Here is a 23,798-nt window from a genome sequence, read left to right on the forward strand (position 1 = left end):
TATTAATATAAATTATTAAAATATTTAAATTTCTTTACCGTTCAAACTCATTATCAAGTAGGTGTCTATTAGATATCATTTGTATAAAAATTAAACAACTCGAAAACTACTAGTTTGATTTTTGATTTTAATACCAAGAGATTTTAAGAAAATGAGTGTTTTAAATAATTAATAGTAGAAAAGGAGGAGTTGTTATTTGAATAACTGAAGTTTATATCTTCACATGACACTCCTAAAGCAGTGCAAAAAATCTCAACATTTAAAAATATTATATGGACAATAAGAATATTCGAAAAATTCAAAAATCAGATTTTGAATAACCATATTATTTAAGAAAAAAAAGAAAATGAGAATGCTTGGTGAATCACCTTGTATAATAGTATGCATGGATATGATGATAGTGTACGTTATGTTGATGAAAAAATAATTTGATACCCCAAAAATCCTCACGAGGTTTCTATAATATTATACAATATTATTATGTTGTCCACTATCGTCTTGGGAATGCCAAACAACCGCGATGACACATGCAGGTATAAAATATGTATACCAACTATACACAGTCTACAGTCTACACGTTTCACTTTTGAAAAGAAATTCGGTCAAAATAAAACTCGATCGAATCGCTCGAAAATATTCTCCCGAAAAATGAAAAATGAACTAATCTAAATTTTGATCGTTATCATACAATATTATAAATTATAATACATGAATTTATACGATAACAAGTTATCATCTATTTAACTTTTATGTTTTATGTATTGCCAAAGAAAATATGAGAATGTGTTATGAGTAGTTTAACATTGATTTTAATTGAAAATTTCAATATTCTATCGTATAAACTCTATAGGCACTATTCGTTTTTTAGTTTTGTTAAAGATAAAATCCTGGATAACACCAAACACATTTATAATTAATCTAACATTTTAAAGTTTCTACATATTAAAAAAACGAATAAAATACAAGATATTGTACGGAACAGTTAACGAATAAATCTTGGATGGAATTATAAGAGTTATTAAACATGTATTTTATAATCTATCATTAGTTTCGTTCTAAAAGGTTTACAGTTTTTGAATAAAAGTAATGACGTCAACGCTATTAACCCCTGTACATTTTTAACATGGTCATATTATTTTTCTTCACTTGTTTTTGTAATCCCATAAATTAAACGATATCTAACTCATAATAACTATTAACCTATAATGCACGTGCCAGATATTTTAATTTATTACAATATATAGATAACTGTTTAAGATTTTATAAACACAACGTTTTAATTAAGGTCATAAACTTGTAACTTATTCGTAAATATTTAAACTCAAAACAATTATGTTATAGAGATCCGTATTGTATATATTATGTATTTCAAAACAAAATATAAAATCTTTTTAAGTGTACTTTTGAAATGTTTATTTTGTAATAAAATACTTAAAAAAAAGATTCCAGCTTGATTACCCAAAACGGTTCGAAGTTATGTTGAAAATGGGTGCTTGCTTTCATTTATTCACCTTTTGTTTGCCAGTTTCCACAAAAACTACTCAGATTTTCGAGAACAACTACCTCTTTACAACTACAATCTGTGTTAACTACTTCACCTGTATGTCCAATCTATATAGAAGCACTGCATGGAACTTTTAGAGGCTTTTTATGTACTAAAAAATGTTATTCGATAAAAAAAAACACATCATTGAAAAACCAATATAGTTCTTTTTAGAGTTCTCTGTCACCGCTTAAAACCTAAAAATATATTCACTACATAGATAGAATAAAAATATTTAAGATACTATTTATACATTATAGATAATCTTATAATGATATTAAATCATATTTTAATATTTAAAATTTGAAAGCAACGTCAGAATTTGTATATTTAAATCTAAAAAAAAACTCATAAAATAAATTATAAGCCTTAAATCCTAAGATTTGAATGTCAAAAGTAAAAAAAAACATGATTAAGATTTATTAAAAAATAATAAATTTAATATCTAAAATAACATTGCGTTAACATTTCAAGCATTTCAAGACTATAAAACGTATAAAAAAACCGAACATATTAACGTCGAAAAAACCAATTAGTTTAAAATAAAATATTAAGCGTTTATAAAGAAAAAAAGGTCAGTCAAGATATTTGAAATTATAGTATTAAAATATAATTAGATTACGGTCCAATGATTCTTGTGAATTTTGAATTTAAATATCAACTGATGAACATTTTTTTTAATACCATATTGAATCAAAGAGAATATTACAAACATATTATAAAATATATTGTTAAATAGTGCAGTAATTCAAAATCAATATCTATTATACGATAGCTCAATTTACCGTTAACTTATTATAATTGTAAATTGTATTTTAAATATTTTGTTAAATCACAATACTATTATTTTTATAACTGTATGCTAAAATATAATTTTTTGTTATCACGAATTATTTTTTTGAATTTAAAAATAATCCAAACCTAAGTACTTACATCTTTAATAAAATCTATTTGATACTTTTTTATGTTATTTAATAACAATTTAAAATCTTTAAAATGCAAGTAAATTTAATAAAAGGTTAATAATAATTTATGTAATAAAATAAATATTCCGGTTGCACTTATGTCTTTTTTATTTTAAATAAAGAAAAAAATACACACTAAATAATTTAATACCTACCAATTGTCAATTGTATGTACAAATTACAATGTTTGAATATAAAATAAAGTTGTGTTATGACAGCATATATCTATGTATATAAAATGAAAAAGACTTTTTTACGGTGTCGTATTTTATACACTCCCATAGAAAAGAGGATTGACCTCAAATAGACGACAGGAGATTACGCTACTCCGCTTCTTCTTATAAGGTGGTTGTGAAAAGTACCGAAAAAACTATATATAGTATATACTAGAAAAAGTTTGAATGTATGTGGATTTGTCATCCTGCCATACGTTCAGATGAACAATTGTAGTGTGGAAAAATCTGCTGTAATTTTTTACCAAGTTTTTTCTTTCACCACTATATTCAAGCCATTGAAATTCTAATTTTTATACGGCCACGTGGTTTTCAGTATTATTTTTTGTTGCCAGTGTAATTCAAAACTTTTGTTTTATATAAAGTGGAAATTTGAGTTCATAAGTCACACAACTTAAAGATGACCTCCGCCGAGTGTCAGTTGAATGTACTAAACGTATTCACAGCTAAAGTTTTCATCGAGTTTGTGAATTTAAATATATCCGGCCTTCAAAACACTGTAAGTTACGACCACGACATTCCTGTGTACATTCTGTGGACTTGATATTAGTATGCAAATAACAATACCTATGTAATGACTATAAGCCTTGAATATTTATATGATGTTGTTGTGTTGATAATATTGCGTTTAAGTAACAATCATAGATACAAATACATTTTATGAACAATCAATAAATAACTAACAATAAACTAGGTAGGTACATAGTTAAAAATTAGGTCAGCGCATTTCGGTGGTGGATGTTTGTCCATCGTCCCTTCAATCCGAGGACAGGATAGTGTAATTTTACTGTAGGTATTCGATTTGAATGCAATATGATTGCATTCGATAAAAAACGATTCAGAGCGGACGAGAGGATCTTTTTTATTTAATTTTATTCGTTTCTATGGTGATAAACATGGCCGTAATTATTTTATATTACATAATCGTGTAGTTGTACATTTTTTCTCCTTTAACCGCTTTTATTTCGAGTATCATTTCGAAAATCGAAAAATGACCTGTTTAAAGTACCAGCTCAAGAACATGACCTTTCAGAAAATATGCTACACTTGTACTTTTGAGCAAGTTTAGGGGGGAGAAAAAGAGTTTACAGAATAAAAAAGAAATAAACATCATTGTAAAACCAATACATTCCTCGCTCCGCTCAGAATCTAAAATTTACTTCGAAATATAGTTTCATAAGGAATTTTATAATATACTAGAATCGTACAATATATATATAATACAAAAAAAAAAAATAATAATAATGTGTGACATTACAATTTTATTTTAACTCATTAAGATTATAATATATGAAACAATAATATTATTTTACGTTTTATAATATTTGAAACATTTCAAGTAGGTACTAAATACACGTAGGTATGCATATAATCGTAGTATTAACTATAAAATGACTATTTTTTTTTTGTTAAAAATAAATTAAAAACGCGTACATAAAATTAATAGAATACACATAAATTGGGCTTTATTTCTATGGACGCCGACTGTTTAAACAAAACAAATCGTGGTGTAGTGTATATGCATGCATACCTAATTATTATTAATATAATTTGTTAATAAGGCACGTGCAATATTACACTAGGATTTAATCGCGGAGTTTATAATGTATTACACCATTTTTGGTTTTATGTAAACATTGTACGTGAAACAACGCTGGTTCGTATTTATCGTATAATTATGTTCCTTTAATTACATATAATATGGTTGCCTCATCATAGGCTTGTTTATGTAGACATAAACAAAATATAACAAAACATATATCTAAACACACGAGATAAAAAGTAAATTTATATGGTATAGGTACAGTATGAATATTATATTATGACACGTGTGTTCAAAATTCAGAAAAGGGCAGTCAGAGTGTAAAAAACTTAACGATCTTATCAAACAACATCCGATCCGATCGAGTGACACATTATAATTTCATTATAGGATACGATATAAAAATGTTACCATAAAAATGGGTAAATATTTATTTGTAATGTCGAATATATTATTATTGTTTTGAATTTATGGTTCCATATTTTTTATTCGTTTTAAAGCTCGTACAATTATTATTGTATCTCACACGAATCCCAATAAAATTAATATTTTGACGTCGTGACCAGGGCTCGTAATAACGAAAATAAGATGAGTTAAGTTATCACTGTGAAGGCTATGGCCCCTTGGGGTATTTCCATCGGGGGCTCCGGTTTCAAAGCCAACGAAACCGCATTAGTCTTGTCTTTTGGACAAACAAGAACCGTTTCCAGTTACCAAATGGATCAGCGTCATTCAATCGTCCCCCTCCTGCTGGCCATGTGTATTCGTGTAAAATATCAATGGTCTCGTGTTCTTCGTTTACGCTTGTATAACGATCTACTCCCGCCCTCCACATCACTCTCCGACCTAACCAAACCAAATATATTATTATTATTAATTGGACCAAGTACCCGTTTAACGAGCCATGATGGGACGGGACGTTAACGCCTCTAGCAGCTCAGGCCTTCATTAACGTCCGTCGCAAAAATATGAATCATTAATATGCGCTGCGAAACACCTTCTATTTATTAAAATTAAAATAAAGCGACGGTGGCAGTCATTACGATTCATTTTTCTTTTGAGTTTTGAGTTTTGGTTTTTATTTTTTTTTTTCGCTTTTTACTCACTCGAATCGTTTACTGTTTCAGTAAACGATTCAAAAAGCATCGTGAAACAAAATCCTTTGCGCGTACAGTCCCATAATGATAAGTGCCGTAATAATATCATCTTTGTTTCATGTTATAATATATACGGTAGAGTCCATCAAAAACGTTTTTCTTTTTATTCATAACCCTTAAATAAATAAATAAATTGTGGTTGAGTAACCGTGTTTTTTTCTGAATGAATCGAGAAAAGGGGTTTTTTTTTTTATATTAATATTAAATGTACGTGTTCGGTCAGTATAGTGTAATTCATAAACTCCAGAATAAAATATATGATCCTGTGAACAACTTTTCCGATATACGAACGCGTGCAATGGATTAGAAATATCCGTGTTGGCAATACTGATTTTTATAAGAGTGTATGACGATGTTAATTCATGACGACAAACACGCATGTTAGTTACACATCGATCGTAGCAATCGTTGTGTCATTATCGATCCAGACGGTAAATAGACATTTATATATATATATGTTAATTCACGTACTTAGGTGAACGAATTCCAAGCTGTTTAATTTGAACCGAAATGCAGTAGGGAAACGCCGTGCGTGGAAATAAAGTTGAAAACCGCGATAGCGTTTCTCGGTTTGGAGTGTTGAAAAAACAACGCTCGCCGGCGTGTGATGCGAAACCGTAATTTTGTTTATGCTTAGAACTTTAGTACAGTGGTGAGTGGTTTAAACCGCGGAAAACTTAATTCGGTTTAATTCACAAACGGCAATCTACTTAGATTACAATCTCTCTCGATTACTTGTCAACAGCTGCTGGCCCGCGAACACCCTTGAAGAAGAGCAAATCGTCGGTCGACGGTTGCGTCGTACATATTGTGTGCAGTCGTAAGTTAAGAATGTTGTGCTACCGACTCGAAATAAACTATACTATTTCTCAGACTCATATGACGTATGAATGGTTTTTCTTTAATAATAATAATAATAAATTGTGAACACAACGTTAAATAATTGTATAAATCGCTGTAATATGTAAAATATTATTTATTATTTGTTTTTTACAAACTAATCAAAACAAAGATGTCTAGGTATGTGTTATATTTTGTTATTTTTCTATCATATTATATGTATTATGTACATAGTTTTTAAAATTAAATTATTTATGTTTACCACATATTTTTTTTTAAATTGTTCAGTTATTTGTTTTTATAACAGTCAGGTGAGATGTGTCAAAAATAATAAGACTTACATTATATGTTAAACCAAGTTCTAAACCAATTATTAGATTTGTCTTATTTAATATAGTCTTGAGCCATTACTAATTTAAAATAAAATAATATACTGAAATATGGGTTTCGCTTATACTATATAAAGAAAATAAAAGCCATTAGGTTATAAGCTGTATGATAATTTTTATAATATTGTCATATTTATTATTATTTTTTTTTTGTTTCATTATTATTATCACTTCTTGACTGAGGAAGAAAAAAATTTTAATTTGCATTTTCATTACGAGGGTGGTAAGTCGATGACCCCATTTCCACATTTATCTCATCAAAATAACAATTTTTAATAAAATATTATAAATAGGTGACATGAAAAATTCATTATGCTGTGAAATGTTTTCAATAAGAAATAATAAAATAATACATCAAAACCATTCTGATTTAAAATTGTATTCACCACCTTCGTTTTCGTATTACATTAATATGATATTATAATAATTGGGGCCATGATTTTCATGCAACAAATATTATTGAATACACACATATTTCGGGTCATAGAAATTCAAAAATATGCAGAATAAAATTCTATATAGCTCGTTTTAAAAGACTAATTTTTTCAAAACTATTGGAAAGTGTAATATGACGTATAGTATAATATTGGTATAAGATCTATAGAATTATTATAATACAATAATCATGCCACACTCAAATTGCGCCAACGTATTGATATTGTTTTACCAGAAGTAATCGCGTATATAATAATATATTGTATTCGTGGGATAGCTGTGATGACGGCTACCGCTATGTAATATATTTTATTATTGCAACGAGTGTATACAAATATTATATTATGTCTGTTAAATAAAAATATGATATATTATTTAAAAGACAAGGGGGCCCGAAGGTTATGACACGAAATTCGTGAATGTCCGTTGGGAACAGTCGTGGACGATTTCTCGGCACCAGTGATTTACTATGCAATATTATATAATATAATATCAGCTGACGATGTCGATAGATCCAACAGCGAGAGGGGTAGGGGGTAAAGCGGTTGATAACACTAAATTTTGGTAGTTGGCACCGCCAGTCGGATGATGGGACGTTTTATAATATTATGCGTGCTTTGGCTCACCCGCTACGCGTTATTCGGCGTAAACCCCAACCATGGTCTGGTGTATAACAATAATAATATGACGCATGCCTGATGACTGCGCCACTGCGGTCAAAGTTGCCTTGTTTACTTATTCGTCTCGATATGAATTTTATTTTCAAAGTCTAAAAATTATTAATACGCAAACAACTATGATATTGCCGAACCACGAGGTTATGCAACGGGAACGATAAGGTAAGACGATAGTCATTTGATTATAATAGTACCTAGGTATCTGGTTTATTACTTAACGAAAAAAAAATATGATAAAACATAATATTATTATGCTTTAGCACCGCCGACGGCGGATTAGTACGACGAATTCGTAGTAATTTATACGAACAAATTGTACCAAATTTATAAAAGCACATAATTATTGTATAATACTTGATATTTAAACCGCCGTGGTTTGTAGATTAATCGAATATGCTGTAATGGTCCTTAAACGTATAATGTGTATGTATATTTAATTTGTAATATAATATAGTATATTATGTGCAGTGTGCACTTCACTAAACACTCCAAAGTGAATTTAAAACCGATTAAAATGACTCCGTTAATCGAAAACACACGTAGCGTAAACTTTAAATGTTCGTTTACTCGAAATGAAATTGATATAATAATATTAACGATCTATTAATTTTCGAAATGAAAAACGTTAATTTTTACTTAGTACGTCCGACGAGTGCCTATACTTGCGTGTAGCATAAAATATCATGCGATTACGTTTATATAATTTGAGCACACTTTCAGTCTTAACGAGTATCCAAGGTCGACGAACGTTAGGATGTTGATTGGTAATCCGTCTCGTCGGTTTAAATATTTATTATATTTATAAATACTTAATAGGAATAAAATATTATACGTATCACTACCACGAAAGAAACACTAGAATTTGTTTTTCCTTAAAGTGTATTTACTCTAGTGTTTGTTATTCACGGATAAGTCTGCAGAAGATAAAAAAAAAATATATAATGCGTTACATTAATGAGATGGTTTTGTAAATAAAGTAGTCTAAATCACAATTTCAATTATTTAATTGTTTTATTTAATCGTTGACTGACACGGCGATGACATCTATTAGATACAACTTTCTATACTTACATGTATTCATAATAATTAACGTAATCACCCTATTATAAATAGACCAATTATTATAGTATGCCCTGATATGATAATCGGCTACGATGCAATTGCCCATTACTGTAAGCGTATACCATTACTAAGGTTACTGGAATCGCATGCTAACTAGAATTAATACGTTCTGTTCTAAGCAGCGAAGATATACCTACAGGTAAACCCAGACTAAAACAATTCAAAACATCCGAACCGCTGTAACGCTCATGTTTTGTAACGGATGTTTGACAACTCCGAAAAAAGTTCTATCAAACTATCGAATTTTTACTACAGAAGTTCAGCCATTATTGGCGGAGTGTTAAAAAATTTAAAATATAAATATTGGTCATCATGTTATATAAAATATATTTTATTCTCGCGGTTGTATCAAATAAGCCGCAAATGTCAATCATATTGCTGATATAATATTTTATTCATCATTACTGAATTCCATATGATACATCGTTATTTTGACTTCAAACAATATCATATAATATCAATCATTTGCAATGATTCTATTTTTAAATGATACTTTGATATAATAAATAATAACCTGTGCCTAAATATAATATATGTGATTACTTATATAAATATAAAATTATAGGTACTTTTTATTAAAATGATATGTATAAAAATAGTTAAATATAAATATATTTGAAGTATCCATACTAGGTAAGTACATTTTCAACTATTTGCAATAATATATTTTTAAAACAAAAATATCATCATACCATCATGACATCAACTTCATACTGTAGATATAGAGATTAGCATAATAATGTATTCATTATTTATTATCAAAGTATGAATATAACGTCGTGCTAATATTTTGGGTGAAATCTTAGAACTTATAAATATTATTTCCGTAATCACAATCTGTTACTTTGAAACTAAAAACTGTTACTATATTAATTATGATAATAATAACAGAATAACTACAATTATAAGACGTCACTGACCGTCACGTTGGAAAACACTAGACCAAATTCGAATTATGTTGGTTTCAAATAGTTTCAATAGAGCCCTGCAGTGATTAGGATATTTATATATAAGTATAACACGCATATATATATATATTATGATACGTCTCCTTGAAGAAACTGTCAACCACGCCTATAGTCGTAGCTTGATTTATAATATGTATGGTAGATTTCTGCTTTTGTGAAATTTATTTATATATATACTAGTATAACTCTGCTCGTTAAACACCAACCAAATTGTGTCGACAGATTCTTGTGTTCAGAGACAGATCAAGTTAAATAAATGTTCTAGGCATATTGATTTTCTCTTAGTTCTAGAAAAAAAATATATACCAAAAATGTAATAATGTCATTGGTAAAAATTGTTTTCTTCAGAATGAAATAATAAAACAAAACTAAGCATGGAGTACCTCGTCATTAACTGAGTCTCTGTAATTAATGTATAACTAAATTTGAATTCAGTGATGAATATTTATTGCATACAAAAACTGATTATATTCGAACGGTCTGTCATCTTATTTATTTTTAAGAATATTTAACTATTTATGTTAATATTTATATAGATAGCTTAAATTAATCTAAATATTTTTTAAATTTCACCGTGTATTGTAGTAAATAAAACAAACGTAGAAGCTTGAAGCGATAAATTTAAGTCTCTCCAAATTGTTTACCATAAAATCGTCCAACAGAATGTTATGCCTCTTAGTTTTGCGATTATTTTTACTTAGATTTTCAATATTTTGAGGTAAAATTCTTATTTTTTTATTTTTCGATTATATGAAAATACTGAAAATTGTACCCATCAGTTTTGTTTTCCAACCAGAAACCACCCTTAAAATTGAAAATATGAGTATTTTTAATTCTTATAAAGGTGTCATCAAATAGAAAACAAATATAATATACACAAAATCAATAAAATCTAAAAATCTAAATCTTAATTACGATTTGTTAAGATATATTAAAACAATTCGTACTTTGAAATATTGAAACTTTAACCAAACTCTCAGTTTTGGTAAAAATATGATGATGAAAAATACTTGCTTAATTGAATGGTTTGAATGAAATGACATAATTGTAAGGCTGTGTGACTTTTTATAATAATGGTATAGTTTATAGAGGCAATGTAAAAATTCAAACTCCTTTGGCGATATATTTTTTAAATATATTTCTTAATAATTGGTAGTTTTTATTTTTATTGTTTAAAATAAATTCGCTTATAATTCGTATTGTTGTATAGGTGATTGAAAGCGTTGATTATTGGTTTGTGCAGGTTGCAACTAATATTGTTTCGAACTGAAAAAAATACAAAATCGTATTCTAAAACGATACATTATAGTCTAAAATTAACGTATTGGCTTTCTACCAGCGGTGTCATTTTGGTTTTTTTTTTAATACATATATATTTATGCAAGGCACAATTCGCACAAACCCTGTCTGGAATCTATCCATTTTTGAGGCTAACCAATTTAAAAAGTGGGCTAAATTAACATATTATTGGATTTTTTTTTAAAAAAAAACAGATATATATATATGTATATAAGTACATTGTGCGATCCAAATTTCGCCACTAGACCATTTTATATGCATTTTTATAAACTTAGCTGACTGAAACAATTGTTGTTACCCTTTTATCCTGAATACTGTAATAAATATGATTAGTCGTGTAAATCACAGATGAAGCGCGCGAGTTTGAAACTTCATCGGATTTCGCTGACAACTTTGAAATTCCGTCTATTATTTCTATATTAGGGTATAAACTCATGTTTTTCTGTACTCCAGTAACCTTATAGTAAGTTTTGACAAGCATTATATCATTATTCATTGTATAAGGTAAGCTCTTGGTGAGCGGGTAGCTGTGATATTTTCCATTTGTTTTCAACGCATCTGCCCGCCACTGTCTGATTTACAACAATTTTTAATCAAAATATTTTCACTCATTGTTTTCAAATGTATAGTATGTCCCATCATATTATATTACATAGACATATCTAATAATACAATTTATATACTATTGTAGTATTATGCAGTACCGCAAGGTTTCTGTAAAAAATCTTGAATATGTCTTCATATTAGCTCCGGTTCGATGAACTATGCGGCTAGTTTTTCGAGATTTATACGATGTATGTACCGTAAAGATAAAATTTACAATAGTCACCTATGTTATGAGTAGGTTTCTTTTAGTTATACCCATTATTTCATACACCTCAAACTAAAATGTATGATTTATTATATTTATGCAATAAGTATATATTGTAATAATTGGTTTAAAATAAATCCGTTAAAATTTTCAAGTAAAACAATTTTCTAGATCTATTAAGTATTTTTGTGTATTTTAATTATGTCTATTAGTTTAACAATACTTATATGGGTTATACATAGTACTATATAGATCATTTATTGAAATATAGTGTTGATTAATTATACTATTCTGCCTGATAACTATATAGTATTATTGTAAAGTGCATAAATATAGAGGATACTGTAAAAAAAATGTTTTTGAATAGCTATACTTTAATCTGTTTTTTTTTTAATAATTGAAGAAAAAAAATAAACTTTAAGAATAACTAACAAATAATTAAATATTATACATTTATAATTTTGTAAAAACGATCATTTTCTTGCATACATAATTGGAATAAAAAAATTTCAATCGTTCAATAAAGTCTCTACTAACTGTTTTTCATCGTTAGTATTCGTTACTGTATTAGTTAAATATTGAAAGTCTAATCATATTTTATTTGTACGAGCAACATAAAAATGTTTTAAATGCCCTACTATATTAAAGTACTGGTAAACCACTACTGTTATGCAACCAATGATTTATTATTGCTTTCAAATGTCTTTTAATACGAAGTAGTACACTACTTTCGTGTACTGAAGTAAATGAAGTGAAACGAGTAGCCAAAACTTGGTCACTTTTGTACCTTGTCCAATTTTTAAAAAATAATATATAATGTGTAGCAGGGCGTATTGAATAGGCAATATAGGTACATTAATGTTTAGAAGAACAATAAAGTTATGTTTAATGGATTTGTTTTACCCTGCATTTTTTTTTTTATTATTATTATTCTATTAGGACTAGTAGTCATTGGCAGTGTGTCTGACAGTGATCAATCGATAGCAAATAAAATTATGTAATGTTACATTTTAGCATTGGAGTTCAATATTTTTATGATTAAATACAATTTGAAAAAAAAATACACAAACGAAGCTATTCATATTATGCACATACACTATACAGTATACAGTGCACACTGCACAGGTATTCGTTTCATTTGTCTTATTGAAACGCATAATTAATCACTTTAATGTATTATTAAATATTTTATATTATACAATATTCATGTTTTAATTGACATTTCATCATAATATTATTTTTTATTTAAAATGCATAGCAGGGACTTGCATATAATATCGCTCTTTTGTCACTACGGAAATATAATTCGATGTAAGGTTTCTTTTTTTTTTTAATTTGAATACAGTTAGAGATTTTTATAAAATTCTAATAATTTATTTTCAATGACTATTGGTTAAAATTTAACATTATTTGTTTCATATAAATTCAACGTTAATTATGACAACAGAATATACGAGTACATAATATCATTTGTCAGTCAGTTTGTATTGATTTTACGAGAATGCTACACAACCGTTGTTTTATTCATTTGTTATTATTTATTAATTTAATAAATAAAATAATTATAGATTATTATATAAACGTATTTATTCACAATATATATTTAAATAATAATATATTATTTATAACTTGTGCTGGGATTTTAATGCCATAAAAAATCTTAAAAAATTCCCTTAAAAAAATGCAAAAATGACTTAAAAACTCAAAAAATACTCAAATACTCTATAACAATGCATTTAAATTATATTTATTATGGTTTAAAAATTGAAAAAAAAAATATATATTATTTTTTATTTTTATAGTATTGTTACTATAGTATTTGTTACTTGTTCGGTTTGGATGTACTGATTGGTTACTAAATTCAGTAATACTTGTAAAGAACTAGCTATCATAAAATTGTTCGATGACAACTGTTATATAATTTATTATTCGTACCATCCGTAGTTTGCAGAAAGTCTCTTGTTTATCGCAACAATTTTCGTTCATTTTATTAATTAAATTGTGAACAATGTTCTAAAAATTAAGAAAATTCACTAAAATCATCAAACAAGCCTTTAAAATGCATTTAAGGTTAATTTTGTCAAAAATCGCAAAAAATTACAAAAACAAGATTACTTTAAAATAATCAATATCACCTAGAACACATTTTATACTTACAGAGCAACATTTCAAAACACCAGAAATAAAAATGCTTTTGCATCAAAATCACAGCCCTATTTATAAATATTTGTATTTATATTTTATATTCTATAACGTGCATATAAATTGTAACCTAACTATTATACATAGATTTTATTAGTTATTATTTGATATACGACTGAATATGGGTTTATGCAGTTGATATATTTTTTATAATTTTAGAATTACGCGTGATAATATATTAAATACTTTTTAGGCAATAATATTTGATAAAATGTTTACTATATAGTCAAACTAAACAATTGGTTTATGACAAACTTTCAAAATATATTTACAACACACATTGTTTTTAAATTGAGTAAACAAAACGGTACGTGCCATTAGCATGCTTATAGTATTACATTAATACTGCAGTTCTAACGAAAATCTAAAGAGGATTGCCGAATTGAATACAATTTAACGTTGTTTAATCTAACGTAACGTAAAACGTTGGGGTGAGTAGCGTATGTACAAGAAATCGATAGTTGTAGGTAATACAAAATTTAATTCATTGCACAAATACAAGTAAAAATGTAATATAATAGTAAAACCAAATTATGATTTTAGATAAATATTGAATTCGATATAAAGTGTTAAAAACTAGATAATATTGTACATCAAATACTAAATATTTGTTAGTGACTTAGTGACTGTAGATTATGTTTTGTATGGATTATTTACTAATTCACCACTAGAATGATGTGGTTAAAAGAGTGAAAACTATACACAACATAATTTTCTGAGAACTCGACAATTATTATAGTTTATAAACAAAATTCAATCAAGCCTATTACCTAGAAAATAATCTATTAAATAAGTTGATCAATTCACTGTTTAGTTTAAATAGCTAATTTAAAAAAAAACAATGATCAGATTGTATGTTTTTCGCAGCGATGTAGTGCTAGATGGAAAAGAATGTCGTATACTCACAAATATTGGCGTGAAAAAAAAAATGTTTATGGAATAAAAAATTTCCATTATCTGGTTATATCATAAAAGAATATTATTAGGTCACCAAAATATTAGTTAATAAAAACGGAAGATATTTCAAATTAGCATATAAAATAATAAATATCAACAAATAAATAAAATAATAAATTTAAATTTTATTTTACTAATCGTATAATTTATAAGTAATGCTATAAAAATTCTTAGATCAAACAATTTGGAACATGAATTGATGAAATCAACGAAATTTTTTAAAATGAAAAACAAAGATATATTTTTACTGATTTGCAAAATTAAAAATGTTGATTGATAAATATATAATAGTGAAATAAACAAGAATACTTATAAATTAAAATTATATGAATGGTACAGCTGGAATAGAATACTATGCAATACAATAACTTTAGAATTGATAATACTTTTTTTTGGTACCTATTATTCCAAAGGGTAGGGAAAAGATTCTGTACATTATTTTGCCTTAAGCAATGAATAAGCAACGGTTAGTAATACGCAGGTTACGAGTCCAAGTTGATAATTTTTTCTTTAAAAAAAATATTTTCATATGAAAATTGATAAATTAAAAGAAGTCAACTTAACAATCAAGCTTTAGTGGAAACAAAGTAATAGTTCACTTCAATTGAAGATTAATTTGAATTTAATTTCTGTCAATGCAAATTTCAATAACAATCATTTACACTAGGATAGTGTATTATCTATGTAAATATATACTATAGCAATAATTCCAATATGTATTAATATTGAATAAGTCACATTAAAAGGCAAAATACTTATCAAAATAATATCTTTATTTTTATATTCAGTTACTATTTAACAATAAACAATTATTAGGAAATACCGTAAGTACAGAATTCTATATTAAGTTAGATTTGTCTATTAATTTTTGGAAAAATGATTTTTGATAATATATTCTAATACTTATTATACAGCCAATATCCGATTAGGATTTGGAATTTCCGACATTGATTTTAAATTTATTATAATCGGGACCAAAAACTATTGCTTCTTCATGATGCCACTTCTGTATTATATCTATCAAATTTGAACTGTTTTTAATAGTAAATTAGTTTTAGAAGGCGTATATATTATTATCTGAAAATCACAATTTAATTGAAATGACATTATTTTAATAACAATTTTGAATACAAATATACAATAAATAAATTTTGTAAGCGAATGTAGGTTTTAAGTTTTACTTCTGTTTTAATCCATAATATATTTATCCATTATATGGATAAATTTTGTAAATTTATTTATTATTGTTTTTTTTTTTTTATAAATAAGCATACCATTCTAGTAATATACCCAACTCTACTATAATTCTTTTTAATTATAAAGACAATAATTGTTTTAGTTAAAAGTCTTGATAATAGTATAGTATAATGACTAAAGTGATAGATATACGAAATAACAAAAAAAAAAAAATTAATTATAGGGTTGAAATATTTAGTATAAAAACAGTTATAAATTGCATATATTAAAGTGCATACCAACGATATAAATATAATGATATTGTTCGTTCAAAACAAAATATTTTAGTGATCTGTTTAAGCTAATTATTTATCGATGTGAATTTATTAAAATTATCATTTGATTAAAAAAAAAAAAGACTCACTTAGTTTGGATAATTTAAAAGCGTCTGCTGTTTTAATGACATCCACATAAGCTTGTAGTTCAAATCGTCTTTCAGTATTATTTTGGTTGTGTTTGAACACTGCTAATTTGAATGCAGTTTGCACTTCATCAGATCCTTGTTCAAAAATTGCTCCTGTGGAAAATATAATTACAACATTAATAATGTATTCACTGTATTCTTTATTAATTAATCCGAAGAAAATACATTCGCAACGCGCTATAATGGTTATCAGACGTATCGTGCTATAGGATTTATTTACGACTTCACCGTGTACGGAAAAAGTTCTCCCTTTATCAACTAACCCGATTCCGTATGTCCTTTGGGTCACTGAAAATTTGTCCTTAGTTTTGCACTCCAAATAACTATCTCTTTCTCTCAAATACAAAAACCCATTCTCTTTTAGTCCAGTGCACATTTTGTTCAGCTGATCCCACTAAGGCCCTTTCCCTTCCTATTTTCCATGTTATACGTAGAACTTCGTTCGAAGAACAGATTCACATTAAATCGTCTAGAAAAGTATTATTAGAATGGTCGTAAGTTTTTATTTTACCCACCAACCACCACCCGTTATTCGTGTATTGTATACTAGACAAATATTTGAACCATTCAGTTTAGGTCACTTCATTGGTTACTGTTCTTGTATATTTATATTACCGTAGTATACTGACCAATCATTAAGTTTTATGAAATAGACTCCAGAAAAATATGATAAGTCTTTTGTGTCTCGAACGAAAACCAATCATCATATTTAACCGACCGTTGTTGCCAAGCGGCTTAAATGTTCAAGGAGATTAAATCCGATAATAATATTATATTGAAGAAATTGTTGTGTTTTTATAAAACCGTTCTAATAACTTATATTTCTATTTCAATAATTCAAATTATTTTACGCAATGAAAATCTTTTTAATTTTCAATTATACAATTATTACAATTCTATAATAAAATATAAATAATTATTTTATTTGATGATATTATTATAATATATATTTGGAAACGAACAGTCTAAATAAATTAAATAATTTACATTTACAAAATAATAGCGACAGGTAATTCTATCAAACAGTATGTACCATGTACTTTTATTCTTATAATATTGAATTTTGGTGAAGAGTATTAATTCTCTATTAAATTTTAAGAGAATAAAATATAAAATATTGTTAGAATGATTTATCGTTTGTATATTTTTCTGTACATTATTTGTTTAAGGCATTAAGATTTTTTAAATATTTCAATGGAAAAAAATAAGTTTACATTGTTTTTTACAAATATAAATAGACGCAAAACCCAATATCAAAATCCTTATGATATATATTTATAAATGTATACTGTAACAATTATTGTGTAGGCATTGTTGTGCAAATTAATATCAATTAATAGGTAATGCATATCTAAGATTATATTTTCTCTTTGTAACTATAATTTTCGGATTTATATCGAAAATAACAATTTTACTTTTTTTTTTTAAACTATAAATAGTACATACAAAATATAAATAGTTAAAACAGCTCATATATTAGGTACGGTTATACTCGTAGAATCTAGATTTAAAAATTAAAGTAAATACATCTATACTTTAAGATTTTAAAATTATTTAATAATTGTAAGAGGTAATCCAATAAGTATAGATGTATATGGTTGCTATTAAACAAATTAACACGTCTTACAAATCCATTACGATTGCTACGTGTCTAATTAAATAGAAAGCGCGCCTTTGTTTCGATTTGAAAGAGAAGCCCAACTAATTAAAATACATTGTACTACACCTTTAATAATTTTGTACATTTTCCGATTTTGTTATACAGCGTTTTATTCGTTTATCCTTTAAATCCAAGTTGGCGTATAACTATCGATCATTCTTATATATGTATAATAAACTGATAATAATTTAAGTGCTCAAAATCAGCTTTTGTTCACTAAGTTTGTTCTGGTTAGGTTATACAATTTTACTCTAAAATTCAATGTCAGTTTTTGTTTTAGAACAATACAAATAAAATTTTACTTGGAGGTATAATAAATATTGAATTATTTTTATTTTATAAAAATATATTAGGGAGCTCTGATCGCTGCTCGTTTCGCTTAACAACTTTCTGTCGGCCTACATTGACTTCCAGGCACAAAAGGATCATCACCCTTTGAATCTTAAGTTTAGTATTCGTAATTAAAAATATTTAAGAACAATATATAAATAACTTATTTATATCTTACAGAGCGATTAGTCTATAATATATAATTATAGACATTTTATTATATAGGATTATACAAAATATTATAAAATGTCATATGATGTTTAGATTATATAAAACGTAATTATAATATGTATTAAAGTATATTTCACCATCGAATAAATATTTAAGTAAATAGCTTATTTTACTCACTTAGATATTATAAAATGTTTTTACCCAAAATAAATAATATTATCCGAAAAAAAATAATTTTTTGAATGTTATTTAAAATGATGTACCTGTTATGTGTTATGACTAAATTTCTCTACAAGTTCTGTTCAAATAATAATTATAATTTATACACATATTATAAAATATATATTTCAATCCAATGATTAAATTAAACATTTTTTTAATAATAAATACCATACCATTTACTTTACCAAGTCTTAAATCTATCTTTTTTTTATGTAAATAATCCGACGATTTTGGAAATTTATTGATTTAAGTTACATATAACTTATAATATGCTTTAGCTAAAATAATGTAAAATATGAACTTTTAACGAGTAGAATTTTTTTCCCTGGTCATAAAAGCTTCAACTGTTACCATCGTGTCTAAATTATTTAATATTATTTGTGAGTATCACTTATTCATTAATTTTAATAAGTATTAAAGAATACTATTAATTTTTTATGTAATGTTCTTTAAATAAATGTAATACACATAAATATCATACATTTTTAATATAAAAAGGTTCATAAATAAATGTAAATAATACATTTAAATAACAAATAAATACAATAATATCGTATGGTCATTTATATATGACATTATATTATAATTTTTTTTTTTTTTTGATTTTATCAAAGCAAATAATATACTAGGTGTTGAGTATAGTAATAATTGAAACACACAAGTGTCATCTACATACATATTACATATATTTTAAAATTTACATTATATGAATATTATGTTTAAAAACTTCAATCTATATCATATTTGCTTACATGATATGCATTTGAAATACGTTTTAAATAACTGACGTAATGGCGTGAACAGTTATATTCACACATTCCAAAGGAGATTTTAGTATGGTACGAAAAATCGAAATACTCACGATAAAAAAGCAACATCTTTACGGTGCATTAAACGTTATGTAAAACGTATCCAGTGAAAAACTATTTGTTTAATAATATAATGCTCAACATATTTTGAAATGTGTACGCTATTTTGTATACTAAACTCTGTTTTTGTTGTCCCTCGAATTTACGTATTGGAGTATTAAAATGTTTTAATCCACGATTAATTCTCAAATAATTACTATATTTATACATATTTTCTATAGCAGTTATGAACAATAAATGTAATAAGTATAAATCATAATATAGTTAACTTTTAAAAATCCGTAGATACCATCATAACAATGTTTATGATTAATGTAAAAAATAATCAAAAATAATGAATAATCCTTGAGGATTATTTGTAATTCGGTTTCATCATATTTAAGCACAGTAGCCGGTTGGTAGATACTCGAGTTTTTAAAAGTAATACGATTTGTGGTTGTCTCTTATGTTAGCAAAATAAATTGGCATTATAAAAGTTGAAAATCTTGAAAATTATATTGTTCCAACTAAATATAAAAACTTAGTTAAAATTATGCCAAGCTTGGTAAATTCAACGACAATTTGTTCTTCGAATGTGATCATTCGTCGAGTGTTTGTCTACAATGCAAGTAGAGATCTTATTCTGAATAATAATATATTTAAAGATGTTTATGTTATAATTTATAATACTTTGTTATTATATGATTTAATTAAAATTATGACAATTACATAATATACAGCTTATTACTGTTTTTCTTAGTAAAACATTCCGAAATGAATTTATTCTTTGAGGATCCTACTTATAAAATTGTTTGTACAGATTAAAGAGCCCAAAACATTATGGCTGTGCAAATATTTAATGTTGATTTTAAATGTTTATAAATTATAAACATCATTGTTCTTTTTATATTTTTTTTCAACGCGCAGATTTCCAATTAAGAGCGAAAAAAAATGAGTTAAAGAATCTCGACTGCGCGATCTTATTTAAAAGTCGTTTATGTTTCTTCCGCATTATTTTATGCACACGTGAAGGTTTGATTCATATTTTCTCGTGGGACATACTGTTTTTGAACAATGTTTGTGTAAAGTCAAATTGTCTGGCCATATAAGATACAGGATTTTGATATATGTGTATTATGTTCGGTCATCTATCATTATGTTATGTAAAACAAATAGCGCCGGATAAAATCATCTCCCTCTGCTATCGTTTCGACCTCTTCTCATACACCCTTTATATAGACTTTTTTTTTTTCAGTCAGGAAAAAAAATAAAACATATAATATCTATATAAATAACTATTACGAGTTACCGTTCCGGCGATAAACAAAAAAGCATTTGTCAGTACGAAATAAAAGGAGGCTCTGATAAATTGTTGTCGGGCCGCCACCGAGAGATTGGCTTTCGGTTGGCGACGAGGGAATGGATTGGGGTAGGGGTTGAAACATGTAATTTATATATATTTATATACAGCGAAGGAGAGAGATTGAGAGGATGGTGGGGTGGTATGTATCGAACTCTGTATAGCCTTCCGTCGTCAGAAAAAAGGAGCGCTGTACTAAATTTGTTGCCAAAGACCGTGTCCGGTGATCGGGTTCATGCCTAACGGAAAGGCCAGATTTAACGGGTGGAAAGTAGAGGTGAACGTTCACGTGCAGAAAGTGACGGAGTCGCATATAGTAGGTATATAGTGATGGCACACCCTCATATAGACTCGCACACATATACCTACATTATATACACTATTTTCTGTGTATTTCTAATAATAGTAGTAATAGTAATAGCAGTACGTAGTATTATATAAACTGTATTGCGAAGGAGTGTATATAAACTGCCGGCACAAAAGCTCCGAGTCCCTATCATCTATCTAACGTGTTTGGTACGCGTCCAAACCACGCCCACCGTCTGTGTTTCACCCTCTGCTCTCACTTATCCCATATATCTCTCTTCCACTCTTGTATTGCCCGCTTCACTTAAACTCGCGTTCTTTTTTCCACCCTACTATCATGTGTTATCCTAACCCTTACTCGGTCAACCCTCCCCGTCCATCTCTTCACAACTGTGAGTTTTTGTTTTCCGATCGGCCAGGTTTTCTGATGTAAAACAAATTGATTGCCCCGGATTTTAGCTCGTTTCTTTCTTACCCCTTACTGATACCATCACATGTTTGTGTGTGTAAGTGTGCGTCTGTCTTTCTCTTTATCAATCCGTGATCCCACTCCCGCACTCTCTTTTTATCTACCTATCCATCTATCTGACATCAGTAGCCCGGATTGACTTGACGGTTCGTTTTTATCACTAAATGCTTCAGTACATCAGCCGGGTCACCCACCAATACGTCGACTGACGAACAACAATCATGTACATTTAATAATATACACAACTAAATCACGTGGATTAAAATTCAATTTGGGTTCGGTTGAGTTACCAGAAACAAAAATAATTAAATTAATTGAATGTGCGGAAGATGTGAAAGATTGGAACAAATGTAATGTCAGCTATAATATGTGTAGATATTTATGCTATCAAAAGTAAAGAAATTCTATTTGTTTGTTTTATTGAAAATATGATGGTATAACATAAAGCAAATTGTTTTTGATCAATTGATTATTAATATTATTCTATATATGGTTTTTTTTTTGTAAAAATATTATTATTATATAATTTCAGTTGATTGTTATTTAATGATAGTTTTCAATTTTAGTTTAGAATTAAAAATCAAACTGTATATTTTTAGTAAATTAATCTAAAACATTTATGAAATATTTTATAATCAATTAAAAAGTAAAGTATACAATTGTTTTGTATGATAAAATATGAGAAATATTGGAAATGTTTGTAGAGTGTTTACTATTTAGTATTTTAGTAAAAATAATCCATTCATATTTAAATTAATAGATAATTATTTTGGTGTTGAATAAGCATTTTTCAAGTATTCAAATAAATATTTTAGATAATAAATATTACTTTTATTCAAATATTATATAACATTACAATTTTAGATGTATTTCTTATTTGACTAATTATAAAAAAAAATATTTTTTATGCCCAATATGAAACTGTAAAACTGTATACGATACTTGAAAAATATATATAAATATATATATTTTTTTGTTAGCTATAAACAGTGTTTGAATTAAATCGTCCATACATTTTTTTTCTGGATTTGGAAGGTATAATTATATTCTGACTTATTCAATTTAAGTTTTTAAATAAATTTATAAAAAAAATATAAATATTTATATTTTATTCATATTGTAATTCAAATTTGGTTCATATATTATTATTTTTGCATATTTATGAAATACTACATTTTCTTTGAAAACTATTCGTTATAATATACGCATATAATATCAGTTACAAATTAAAATTAATGAAACTTAGTTTATGAAAGGTTTTTATAAAATATTCAATATGTATAGTAGGTGCTTATTAAATTATTATAAAAAAAATTTATATTTATATAGAATGCATTTTTATTTAATTTCAAACTACTCTATAATCATTCTATATCCTATTTGCGTATAATTAGAAAAAATTTAGTACACGTATATAAACAGTTAAAAAAAATATAATATATATATAGCTAATTTTTATTAACTGAAAACTTGAAAATAGGCTTTAAAAATATTATTTTTGATGTTTCACTTAACTTCGTTTTTGTATATACTTTTATTATGTGTTCTACCTCATCTATACTTCCTCGATGATGGATTATTATTAGCATTTTTTTTTCAAGTTCAAAACATACCTAGTAGCTATTTCTTAA

General features: G+C 26.8%; 1 protein-coding gene across 1 annotated transcript in view; it reads right to left on the bottom strand.

The window, feature by feature from the left end:
* Window positions 1-23,798, bottom strand: part of LOC114132267 (glutamate receptor 1-like) — a 170,400-nt gene that overhangs the window by 119,354 nt on the left and 27,248 nt on the right. The window contains exon 2 of the mRNA XM_050198138.1: window positions 16,742-16,894. Coding sequence (XP_050054095.1) covers window positions 16,742-16,894 — 153 coding nt within the window. The remainder of the gene's footprint in view (window positions 1-16,741; window positions 16,895-23,798) is intronic.

This window comes from Aphis gossypii, chromosome 1, assembly GCF_020184175.1.
Source record: "Aphis gossypii isolate Hap1 chromosome 1, ASM2018417v2, whole genome shotgun sequence".
Lineage (NCBI taxonomy): Eukaryota > Metazoa > Arthropoda > Insecta > Hemiptera > Aphididae > Aphis > Aphis gossypii.